The sequence below is a fragment of the Eurosta solidaginis genome, chromosome 2 (assembly GCF_040869045.1).
Source record: "Eurosta solidaginis isolate ZX-2024a chromosome 2, ASM4086904v1, whole genome shotgun sequence".
Classification (NCBI taxonomy): Eukaryota; Metazoa; Arthropoda; class Insecta; order Diptera; family Tephritidae; genus Eurosta; species Eurosta solidaginis.
Window position 1 is genome coordinate 176,930,453 of NC_090320.1, and position 13,416 is coordinate 176,943,868.

General features: G+C 36.9%; 1 protein-coding gene across 4 annotated transcripts in view; it reads left to right on the forward strand.

Annotated features, from left to right (window-relative positions):
* The window catches only part of LOC137240343 (probable G-protein coupled receptor CG31760), a 1,391,529-nt gene that overhangs the window by 1,172,097 nt on the left and 206,016 nt on the right, over window positions 1–13,416 (forward strand). For all 4 annotated transcript variants that reach the window (XM_067766452.1, XM_067766451.1, XM_067766453.1 and 1 more), the window contains one exon: window positions 7,572–7,821. In XM_067766452.1, coding sequence (XP_067622553.1) covers window positions 7,572–7,821 — 250 coding nt within the window. The remainder of the gene's footprint in view (window positions 1–7,571; window positions 7,822–13,416) is intronic.

Genomic DNA, 13,416 nt, shown 5'->3' on the forward strand with positions numbered 1-13,416 from the left:
GGCTTCAATTGTTGTTGTAAATGGTAAAATAGGATTTGTTTCCTCATTAATTCTCATAATTTCTTCAACCTCTTTTTTATATTTGCTCTCATCTATTGTGAAATTTACTTGACTGACATCCATTTCTTCTTTCTTCTTTCTTCTCCTGACATACATCATTTTATATTCGAACAGATCTATCTTAGCCTTCATTTCTCTCAAGGATTGTTCTCCTAATATCATATCAAATTCTTTTAATTCTTCGATTTCAAAAAATACTAATTCTTGTCCTAGCATTCTTATCTTCTTAGCTGAGTTTATTGTGTTTGAACCATTCAGAGTTCTACTAACAAATTGTTTAACTGGATCTTGATGACGTTGGTTGGTGGTTTCGTTTAAATGGTTCTCCTCTATTGGGATTAAAAGGTGCATATCCTGCTCTTTGTCGTTCATAGTTGTTTCTGAAAGGATTCTGTTGATACGATTGCTGTTGTTGATGCTGATTATTCGTGGATTGCCGGAATCTTCCTATTGATGTATCCACGTCCATTGGTGTCGGGTTTGATCTTCCCATATGGGGAATAGGTTGAACTCCTGGTTGATACCTGTTGTTTTTGTTGTTGTTGTTGTAGCGATTAGTTACTCCCCGAAGGCTTTGGGGAGTGTTATCGATGTGATGGTCCTTTGTCGGATACAGATCCGATACGCTCCGGTAACACAGCACCATTAAAGTGCTGGCCCGACCATCTCGGGAACGATTTATATGGCCACATTAAACCTTCAGGCCATCCCTCCCTCCCCACCCCCAAGTTCCTTTTATAAAGAATCTCCGTGGCAATTGCGTATGCACTTTCTAAATCTCTTGATTTTGCTGCATATAATGTGTGTTGAGTAAATTCATCATTTATGCCATTGCGGAAGCAATCTATGGCCATTTCTTTTGTGACCTGCTGTAGAGAGTGAGTATTCCCTGGGTAATCAATTTCACATTTAGTCATTGCTAAATTAAAGATTTGACAGATCTTGCTGTGGAATTCGGATAGCGTCTGTTTTCCTTGTATTTGTCTTTTCATTTCCTCTATGAGGGCGTTATAGCTTCTAGTATCGGTAGCTGTAATCTAGGCGATTGAGTATTGCTTGTAAGTGGAACACTGTGCCATGATTCTGTAGAAGATTTGCTGGTTCTCCTTCGATCTTCGTGTGACGTATTATAAATAATGCATCGTAATATGGTTTGGTATTAATAAAGGCTTCTATGGGACTCATTGCTGATATAATGGTTGCCCTCCATGTCCTGTATTTGGATGTGTCTCCGTTGAACACTGGTAGCCGTTCGAATAGTCTCAGATTTATTTCATTTGCATTGTTTATCCTGGGACTTATCGGTTGGAATTCTTCGATATTAGGTACTTGCGCTTGCCGCAGCTGGGCAAATTGTGCTTCTATAGCGGCATGAGCTTGTTCCAAGGTTACTAACCTTGCTTCCATAATGATTCCCCTGCTTTGGTCAAACACTTGTAATCGTTTTTTGCAGAAGAGGTCCAGTTTTATTTTCTGGTTCTCCTTGCCCTCTTTTTCAGGACGTGTGGAATTTGATTTTTTAGGAGTTCCTTTTATTATTCACTTATTCACTTATTCACTTATTGAGCCCCCAGTTAAGTATGTACTTTCGATTTTAAATAAAACAATATACTTTATTTGTATCTATATGTACTTTAATGAATTCTAAACTGAAGTTCATATGCTTCAGTGTAATAGAAGACTAACTTATTTCTATGCTTAATCGTCTATTTACATGCTCTGGTTTCTTTTGTTTAGTGGCTGCTGATAATGTTCAAAAAAAGGATCTTGCTGATAATGTTTAAGTAGAAATCTTATCTATGCTTACAATGGTTGAATAGGAATCTTTTGTTCGCTGATAATATTTTATTTGGTTTTGTTTATGTTTGTATTTGGTTTATGTTTAAATAGAAATCTTATCTTTGCTTACAATATTTTGGTTTCTGATAATGGTTAATAGATAGATAGACAATGTTTAAAGAGGACCATACTTTTTATGTAAACTACTGATTCTATATCATACATGGGATGATGTTATCGGTACAGTAGTGTATTTTCTGTTGCACTAACTCGCGGGCTTTGTTAGTGTTAGTGAATTGCAGTAGCGTGTGTAAAAAAAGTATTAAAGCAACGGGTCACTATTCCCTTTACCCAACTTCTTCATACTAATTGTTATAAAATCTCAGTTTAGTCGATTAAACATTGAAAAGGCCAACAAATACAATACAAGGCTTGATGTATTTATTATTTAAGCATGGGCGGCAGCCATACAAAATAAATTATTTACATAATTAGTAAAAAAAAAACCAGGCGGATAATTCATATTTTTGAAATGAAAAAAATTCAAAAATACATGTATAAAAATATACTTATACATACATCCCAACAAGCAACGTTTTTAAAAATAATTTAAAGTGAATTAGCCTGAACAAACGATATATAAACGTTTTCAAAATTTTTGTTATTTTGAGTTTTTTAATGAAGTAAATTTTTGATTAAGTAAACAAAATATGAGTACTGGGCTGGCTGCTATTGGTGTTGAAATAATATTAATTTTGTAAATTTTACTTATAACAGCTGAAAATCTTACGACCGCTAAAAGATTTGTTTTTAATTTATGCCATTCGTGGCGCCTACGCACATCTTGTAACTGTTAATTCTGTGCATGAGAAATTCTTAGTTGTCAGTTGGCATTATTTGCTGTTTTTTGTCGCTTTCATACAGTCATAAGTGTAAGTTGGCACTTGCGAAAATTGTACAATTATGTATGTGTGTTTCAATAAATGTTTTTCGTGTTTTCAGTCCTGAAGATGACTCCAGATTGAAGTCGAAATATCGGCAATACAAAAAATTCGACAAATATATGTATATATACTAGCCTTTACCCGCGGCCCCGTCCGCAAGGAAAAAATTAAATATATGGGCTATTCACTTTAGCCTGCTTATCAAGTTATCTGTTTAAAATTTTTTTTCTGTCTAATGCATTTTATTTCTGTAATTGAGTAAAAAAAGATCTAAATGAGCTGATAACCCGATAGGATCCCCAAATGATCCCGAAATTGTCCAGAAAAATCCACGAAATGACCCCGACGATATCGCGGACGGATCCCGAAAACCATCCAGAAATGCTACGGAAGGTTCTTCAAAAGTTCCCGGAATAGTCCCAAAAAACCCGAAATGACAACGACACGATTCTAGACTTACCCAGAGAACCACACAGAAATGATCCCTGAAGGGTACCAGAATGATCCCGAATGACCCTGACGGGATCCCGGACGGATCTCGAAAACAATCTAGAAATGATGTTCAAAGGGCCCCAAATGATCCCATATCAGTCGAGAAAAAGTCCCGAAATGACCCCGACGGAATCCCGGACGGATTCCGAAATCCATCTAGAAATGATGCCGGAAGCTACCACAAATGATCCCGAAATAGTCCCGAAATGACCCCGGACGGATCCCTAAATCTATCCAGAAATGATGCCGGAAAGTTCCCCAAATGATCCCCTAATAATCTCGGAATGACTGTGATGGGATCCCGGACGGATCCCGAAAACCATCCAGAAATGATACCGAAAAGGTTCCCAAATGATCCCGAAAAAGTCCTGAAACTGCCACTACGGGATCCCGGACGACTCCCGAAAACTATCCAGAAATGCTGCCGGCAAGGTCGCCAAATGATCCCGTATCAGTTGAGAAAAAGTCTCGAAATGACCACGACGGGAGCCCGAAAACCATTTAGAAATGACGCCGGAAGATACCCCAAATGATACCGAAATAGTCCCGAAATGACCCCTACGGGATACCGGACGGAAAGGTCGGAAAGGTCCCCAAATGATCCCCTAATTGTCCCGAAATGACCCCGTCGGGATCCCGAAAACTATCCAGAAATGATGTCGGAAACGTCCCCAAATGATCCCCTAATAGTCCCGAAATGCCCCTGATGGGATCCCGGACGGATCCCGGAAACCATCAAGAAAGGATGCCGAAAGGGCCCCCAAATGATCCCGTATTAATCGAGAAAAATTCCCGAAATGAGACCGACGGGATCCCAGTTGGATCCAGAAGACCATCTAGAAATGAAGCCGGAAAATACCCCAAATGATCCTGAAATAGTCCCGAAATGACCACGACGGAATCCCAGACAGATGGGATCCCGGACGGATCCCGAAAACCATTTAGAAATGATGCCGGAAAATACCCAAAATGATTCCGAAATAGTCCCGAAAAAGTCCCGAAATGACCCCGTCGGGATCCCGGACGGATCCCGAAAACCATCCACAAATGATACCGAAAGGATCCCCTAATGATCCCGTATTAGTCGAGAAAAAGTCCCGAAATGACCCCGACGGGATCCCGGTCGAATGCTGAAAACCATACAGAAATGATGCCGGAAGGGACCCAAAATGATCCCGAAAATATCCTGAAATGATCCCGACGGTATCCCGGACGGATCCCGAAAACCCCCCAGAAATGGGGCCCGAAGGGACCACAATTGATCCCAAAAAAGTCCCGAAATGACCCCGACGGGATCACGGACGGATCCCTAAAACCATCCAGAAATTATGTCGGAAAGGCCCCCAAATGATCCCTTAATAGTCCCAAAATTACCCTGATGGGATCCCGGACGGATCCCGAAAACCATCCAGAAATGATGCCGGAAAGGTCCTCAAATGATCCCCTAATAGTCCCGAAATGGCCCTGACGGGATCCCGGACGGATCCCGAAAACCATCCAGAAATGATGCCGAAAGGGTCCCCAAATGATTCCGTATTAGTCGAGAAAAAGTCCCGAAATGACCTCAACGGGATCCCGGACGGATCTCGAAAACCATCCAGAAATGATGCCGGAAGATACTCCAAATGATCCCAAAATAGCCCCGAAATGGCCCCGACGGGATCCCGGACGGATCCCGAAAACCATCCAGAAATGATGCCGGAAGGGACCCAAAATGACCCCGAAAAAGTCCCGCAGTGATCCCGGAAACCATCAAGAATTTATCTCTCAGAGGTACGCAAATGATCGCGAAATTACCCCGACGGGATGCCGGACGGATATCGAAATCCATCCAGAAATGATGCCGGAAGGGTCCCCAAATGATCGCGAAATAGTCCCAAAATTACCCCGAAATAGTCCCGAAAATGTCCCAAAATAACCCCGACGGGATCCCGGACGGATCCCGAAAACTATACAGAAATGATCCCGGAAGGGTCCCAAAACGATCAGGAAGTAGTCCCGAAAAAGTCCCGAAATGACCCCATTCAGAAATGATCCCGGAAGGGTCTCGATATGACCCTAACGGGATTACAAATAACTTGAAGCTAATTATAAAACCATGTTAATAAGGCAGCAGGCGCGTTGAGGCGAATGAAGAGTTACATAGAAACATACAGGTAAAGCTAATAAAAGCGTGCTAATAAAAACAATTGAAGGAGGACGGATGGCGGATGGCGGGAGGAGAAGGAGAGGACCACTGCTCGTTTTTCCAAAATTGTTTAGATCTCGTGTGCCAGATACCAAAAACTATTGATTTAGGAGAAAATTTATATTGAATTATAACAATTTATAGATTTAACACCAGAGGTGCGAGAAGGGGGTAGGGTGACCCATGGAGTTTGTAATATTGGTGAACGTCAATATAGGTAAGGTTATAATGTGTAAAAATTATTAAAAAGTAAATTTTCGAAGGGGTCGTGGGACCCCCACCCCCCTTTCCATGTTCGAAAAAAATATCGCTAGTAGACCGTTGTCTGTGTCCCAAATTTCATCAAAATCCGTGAAGACGTTCTGGCGTGATTCAGTCACAGAGACGAAAAAATACAATAATTAAATTATAACTGTTCCTAGGGGGCGGGGAGCTCCCCCCTTTTCAATAAAATATAGCTAGTAGATCCTTCTAGATTATTGGCTATATGTGTGCCAATTTCATCCAAATCCGTCCAGCCGTTCTTGCGTGATTGAGTCACAAAGACAAACGTCTGGACAAACATACAAACATCCAAACTTTCCCATTTATAATATATATTAGATTAGATATTAGATAGATATTTATATTGTTTAAACACATTCGCTGTATTTTATTATATATTGGCGTTGAACTCAAACATACTTTGAATATACTAACTAATAGGCCGAAATACAAAAAAGTTTAAGAATTCATGAGCTTAATATATAAGTAAATATAGTCAGGGCTTATAATAATTGAATATTCATTTATTATGTTTTTTTAAGAGAAACGGAAAAGAAAGAATGGTACCATTTCGAAAACCGCCACGTAAGTAATCATCATCAGGCAATTTTGAACTGTTATCGAAGGTTTCATCGTGTGTCGAGACGCGAATTACACGCTGAAACTGCATTTGCTTTAACCACTAGGCCATCCTGCTTTATCTCATTTCTACACTAAAATTAATAAAAAAATAAACGAAAGGCGCGATAACCTCCGAAGAGATTTAAGGCCGAGCTTCTCTTCCAATTTGCGTCGTGCTCCTTTTAATTTTTCCTACAAATTGGTGGGACGGGACCTACTTGTTTTATGCCGACTCGGAACGGCATCTGCAAGGCAGATGAGTTTTCACTGAGAGCTTTTCATGGCAGAAATACACTCGGAGTGCTTGCCACACATTGCCGAGGGGCGACCCCGCTTAGAAAAATGTTCTTCTATTTGAAAAAAACTTGTTTCTAAAATTTTGATGTTGCTTTGTCCAGGGCGTGAACCCAGGGTCTTCGGTGTGGTACCTAGGCGGAGCACGCTACCATCACACTACGGCGGCCGCCTACACTAACAACACAATTGATATAAGTCGGTGTTAAGCTCATGAATTCTTAAATAATGAGTATAAATTGAACACACCATTAAACAAACAAACATTAATATGTCAAACTGAGTCCGAGTTTACAAAACACAAATTAATATAGAGACAGAATGTCTCAATTGTGTTGTTGTGTAGAAATGAGATAAACTGAATTAAGCAAGGAAACAAATACAAGCAGTATAGCCTAGTGGTTAAGGCAACTGCAGTTTCACCGAGTGATTCGCGGTTCGACACTTGATGAAACCTTTGATAACATTACGAAATTGCCTGATGATGATTACGTGGCGGTTTTCGAAATGGTACCACCGCAATGGGCCAGTAAATGTTTCTTTCTTTTCAGTTTCTATTAGAAAAACATAATAATTGAATATTCAATTATTATAAGCCGGTGTTAAGCTCATGAATTCTTAAATAATAAGTATAAATTGAACACACCATTAAACAAACAAATACAAGAAAGTTATTATGAATGCAAATATGTAGAGGCTTATAACTTGTACTTTGTTAGGCTGAAATTTAATTGGGCTACTTAGCTGCATCTCAAAAAAGTTCGTAATTTTAATAATATTTTCCCGAGCTAACGAATTTTTCGGAAACGTTTTTGAGATTGATTTGCATAGTTTCAGTTACAAATGCATAGGAAATTTTTCCTAAAATATTGAAAACACTGTTATTTTTGTTTTCGTTGATCCAAATACAAATATTCGTTTCCTTCCAGCCTCTTCATATTTCCAAGGGCAGGCCCAGATATCAAATATCTACTTGGGTTTATTCGCACCCAGTTTTCTACAACAACCACGATAGCTCTTGTTTTTGGGCCAAAAATAACCCGAGTTTTGAAAGGTCAAGGTGATAAATGGGATCAAAAGGCTAAAGTTCGTACTATAACTGCGTCGTTTTCATTAAATGGAGTTAGATTGGTGCCTGAGGAGTCTCCAGATTTGTATCAAGAAAATGAAGAGTTGAAGGTTTGTAGTTCAATCTAACTGCTTTCTTCTGAAGAAGAAGCAGGAAAGAGGGTATGATTTAGATTTTACTATAAGTTTAGAAATATAATTACAATATAAGCCGCTACCAGAATTTTCTAGAAAAAAAGATTAACGTTATTTTGTATTCTCCAAAAGAATATAGAAAAAATTTCGCAAAACTATGGGGTAAACGGGAAAAAGTTGTCTCAAAATCAAATTTCTCCGCAACGGTTTATCAAACAAAAAAGGTTGAAAGACCAAGTTTTTAGAGTTTGAAAAAAATCAGATATTGGCAAAAATGTAAACTAAAAATATTGAAAAACGTTTTTAAAAAATATTATTTCCATTTTTTTAACGTTTTTATACTCAGCTGAGCAGAGCTCACAGAGTATACTAACTTTGTTCGCATAACGGTAATACGTAACGGCATAAACTAATCGAGATAGATATAAACTTCTATATATCAAAATGATCTGGGTGAAAAAAAAAAATTCATTTAGCCATGTCCGTCCGTCCCTCCGTCCGTCTGTAAACACGATAACTTGAGTAAATTTTGAGGTATCTTGATGAAATTTGGTACGTAGGTTCCTGGGCGCTCATCTCAGATCGCTATTTAAAATGAACGAAATCGGACTACAACCACGCCCACTTTTTCGATATCGAAAATTTCGAAAAAACCAAAAAGTGCGATAATTCATTACCAAAGATGGATAAAGCGATGAAACTTGGTAGGTGCGTTGACCATATGAAGCAACATAGAAAATTAGTAAATATTTGGAAAGTGGGCGTGGCACCGCCAACTTTTAAAAGAAGGTAATTTAAAAGTTTTGCATGCTGTAATTTGCCATTCGTTGAAGAAATGATGATGAAATTTGGCACACATGTTACTCCTATTACTATATGTGTGCTAAATAAAAATTAGAAAAATCGGATGACGAACACGCCCACTTTAAAACAAAAATTTTTTTAAGTATAATTTTAACAAAAAATTTAAAATCTTTACAGTATATAAGTAAATTATACCAACATTCAACTCCAGTAATGATATGGTGCAACAAAATACAAAAATAAAAGAAAATTTCAAAATGGGCGTGGCTCCGCCCTTTATAATTTAATTGTTCTAGAAAACTTTTGATGCAATAAATCGAACAAAAATTTACAATCCTTCTGAAATTTGGTAGGAGCATACTTTTAAGATGATAACTGTTTTCTGTGAAAATGGGCAAAATCGGTTGAAGCCACGCCCAGTTTTTATACACAGTCGGCCGTCTGTCCTTCCGCTCGGCCCTTAACACGATAAATTGAGCAAAAATCGATATATCTTTACTAAATTTAGTTCACGTACTTATCTGAACTCACTTTATCTTGGTATAAAAAATGGCCGAAATCCGACTATGACCACGCCCACTTTTTCGATATCGTAAATTACGAAAAATGAAAAAAAAATCCATAATTCTATACCAAGAATGAAAAAAGGGTGAAACGTGGTGATTGGATTGGTTTTTTTGACGCAAAATATAACTTTAGAAAAAACATTGTAAAATGGGTGTGATACCTACCATATTAAGTAGAAGAAAATGAAAAATTTCTGCAGGGCGAAATCAAAAGCCCATGGAATCTTGGCAGGAATACTGTTCGTGGTATTACATATATAAAAAATTACCGGTACCCAACAGATGATGTTGTGGGTCACCTTGGTCCACATTTTGGTCGATATCTCGAAGACGCCTTCACAAATACAACTAAGGGCCACTCGCTTTTAAAACCCACATTAATACCTTTAATTTGATACCCATACCGTACAAACACATTATAGGGTCACCCCTGATCCACCTTAATGGCGATATCTCGAAAAGGCGTCCACCTATAGAACTAAGGCCCCCTCCATTTTAAAATACTCATTAACACCTTTCATTTAAACTTATAGCGTACAAACACATTCTAGAGTCTGGTCCGCCTTTGTGGCGACATCTCGAAAAGGCTGCCTATAGAACAAAGCCGGCCAAAAGTTGCACATTGTGCAATTTGAGTTCGTATTTTCACACCGACACTAACGATGTGTGATCACGATCGTTTACTTTCGCTTGTCACTCACTAAAATCAACAGTGAATGCAAAAGGAAAAAGTCCATGCTACTTTTTGGGCACATAATAAAAACAATATGCTGCAATGTGACTTTTAATACGTTTTAGTTAGCATTATTAAGTTCCTTTGAACATACATATTAATATTGACAATTATAATTAATTTATTAATTATTAATAAATATTGAAAATTTAATATAAATATATTTTTATACGTTCTACTTAGTTTTATTATTTATTGAATAACTTTATGTCTTGAAAATATATAGTTCTATCCTTACATTTACTTTGTTTTGTAGTTTTTTCTTAAAGAAAAAGTGAGTTTTATCTGTCTAGCTTAACCTCCCCGTTCTTAGTTATACGAATATAAGTAAATATAGTCAGCGTTGGCTTGAAATCAAATAACCAAAGTCCTTTTTAATTTCAAACTTTGTAACGAACCCCGGTCGTCCGGGTCTATAGCCAGGGTTATAACTCGGTCGATGGGTTCCCTTACAAAAAAAAGAATTCCTCTATGTTAAACTAAAATATCCAATTTATTTATTCGGTTCTTATTATGGTATGGTTGTTTCGTAGTGGTCGCTACGCGTCCCACTATGTGCCTATAATTTCCTGACTCGTAAAATACGTAATTTAAACAACCTGAGTGATCACTGCCAGTTGTTCCGTAGTGGTCGCTACGCGTCCCACTATATGCCTATTCTTTCCTGCCTCGTAGAATACGTAATTTAAACAACCTGAGTGGTCACTGCCAATTGTCCCGTAGTGGTCGCTATGCGTCCCACTATATGCCTATAATTTCCTGACTCGTAGAATACGTAATTTAAACAACCTCAGTGGTCACTGCCAGTTGTCCCGTAGTGGTCGCTACGCGTCCCACTATATACATACTCTTTGGCTGGTCAGCCCCTAACTAACTTTTGTTTGGTGGTGGCCGCTCCTTTTATACGATTTCGGTAGTCGGCCGCCGTTGCTTAGCAATGTTTTCTTATTAACTAATCTATTCGCTTTACAACAACAATGTTCTTGCTGTGCCCTTTCGCATTCCTTATCTATGTGTACATATGTATGTTCATGACTTCCTGTAGGCTGTGCCAAAAGTATTCGCCAAAACTTCAAGTAATTTATACTAGGTGTATACTATATAGAACTTATATTTTATAAAATGTATAGTATATATATCTATATATATATGTATACAAAGACATAGTTTAAATTAATACGTTTGTACTTCATGTTCTAAGTAAAAAATTAAAATATACAATTCAAAGGTACAATTCAGAAAAAAACGTGTATAAGCTTAAAGTATACAGAAATTCAAGTTTATTAAATATTTGTGGAGTTCCAAAACGCCTGCATTTTTGGGGTCTTCACATTCCCCCGTTACTTCTACGGAGCGTGACCGTTACCGCACCACTCTTATTGATCCGCACCCTGAAGATTTTATCCGCTACCTGCACCTGGTGTATCATTATACGTCACACCCACTGTATTGTATCATTATACGTCACACCCACTGTAACATACTTGCGGCATTACGCATAACAAATCCCAAATATATTTTAGTAATAATCATATTACAATATTTTCCAACATAAATTATTGAACTAACCCAGACGGCTAACCAACATCAATGGAATGCCGAATATGAGACCCATATCCATTCACAGTTAATAAACTATACATACAAACATACAACCCATGGTGGGAAAATATCAAAACACTCAAATTGATTTGCTGACGCTGCTAAATGTACAAAACTACATGTATGGAGTTATGCATACAAAATTACATGTATACAAAGACTGTATACAAACGTACATGTATGCATGACCCATTTCCTATGTACTTATTTTTAGTTATTAGTATTAAGATATTTATGAATGTATAGGTTAAGCAAATTACTATAAAAGACGAGAAATTAATTAATAAAGAAAGATTTAATGTTGGACAACCAAAGTCTTCACTTCTTTTATTTGAGTACCTTTCATGGCGATCCTGCCAGTCTAGGTCAATAATTAGCACAACTGCTAGCTGGCCAGAAGAGCCTGTCGGTTCAGTAAAATAAAAATAAAAATAAAAAATACAGGATTCACCTGTAAACGTTTTATCTGATCCTACCAGTCCGATCCTAAATAAGCATAAAAATTTGCTAAAAAGCAAATATTGCTAAAAAGATCGACTGGAGGAACTCAGCCAGTTTTTAAAATAGACAATTAAATTTGATGGTCAATGAATCCAGTATAGAATCAAATCAACACGAGATCCTGCCTGTTCGCGTTGTATAGTAAATCATTAACTTCGCTCAAGCAAGACTTAAAATTTAAATCCTGAAAAGAAAGAGGATCAATTATTTCCTTGTAACAACGGGTTAACATATTTTGAATCCATCGAAGATGATGAACAACTTAATACAGTAATACTTGGAGAATTGGCCATTAATCTCAAGGAACAATAAAAACCATCAAATGACTAGCACACAAAGAGGCAAAATATTACACGGTAACCAGCAGCAAAGGAAGCAGAATATTACCCGGAAAGAAGATTTTCATTGACGACATGACCGCATAACAGGGTGGAATATTACATGAAAAGAAGATATTGATGGCAACATTCTGACGGGCTGTAAGGCGGCGTAAATTTTTAAGTATCATAATTAATTTAAATTCTAGAAAACAAATTGGGCGGCCTTTATGGACGCTAAACAACGAGCAAAAACGAAAGTTTTTGCTTAGGATTTTTTTTCTCTCTAAGTAGGAAACAAAATAAATAATATGAAAGCAAATTAGTTGAAAAAAAAATTTTTTTACGTTGAGCAAAATTTTTAACAACAAATACCGAAGATAGATTAAAATTAAAAGACAAGATAAGGGAATTGAGAAACAAAAAATAAAAATAATTTTGAGTAAATTGGAATGTCATCTAATCACAGGGAACACCCCATTATATGGGAAGATAAAGATATTAGAAATAAAAAAGAGATAGATTATGAAAAACAGCTCCTATGGTTAAAACCATTTTGGAAGAAAATAGACATGAAAAGGGAACCTACAGTAGAAGACGTAAAAAACCCTACAACAACAGAGGAAGAAATAGCTAGGATGATAAGAATGGTCATCCCAAATAAATAATAAATTTTTAAACGTAATTACAAATTTTAGAATTAAAATCTAATACTAAGTCGTATATTTGCTGACGAATTAATACATAAATAAATAAAAACGTAATACAAATTTTCTTCATTACTTGTTAAAAATGGCATAAAAACTAATTTTTAAAATATTATGTAAATTGAAATAAAATTTTTTTGTATTAAAATCCTAAAATTAAACAAATATTTCCAACACAAGTTTTCTTAAACTGTTATGTCAACTAAATAAGGAAAAATAATAAAAATAAAATGGAATGCATAGGATAAAGAATAAAATCAAAATTTTTATTAAAAATTAAAATTTAGTTCATTACTCATAGAAGCAGGAAGATAGCCAAAATGTCTTGGTGGACAAAAATA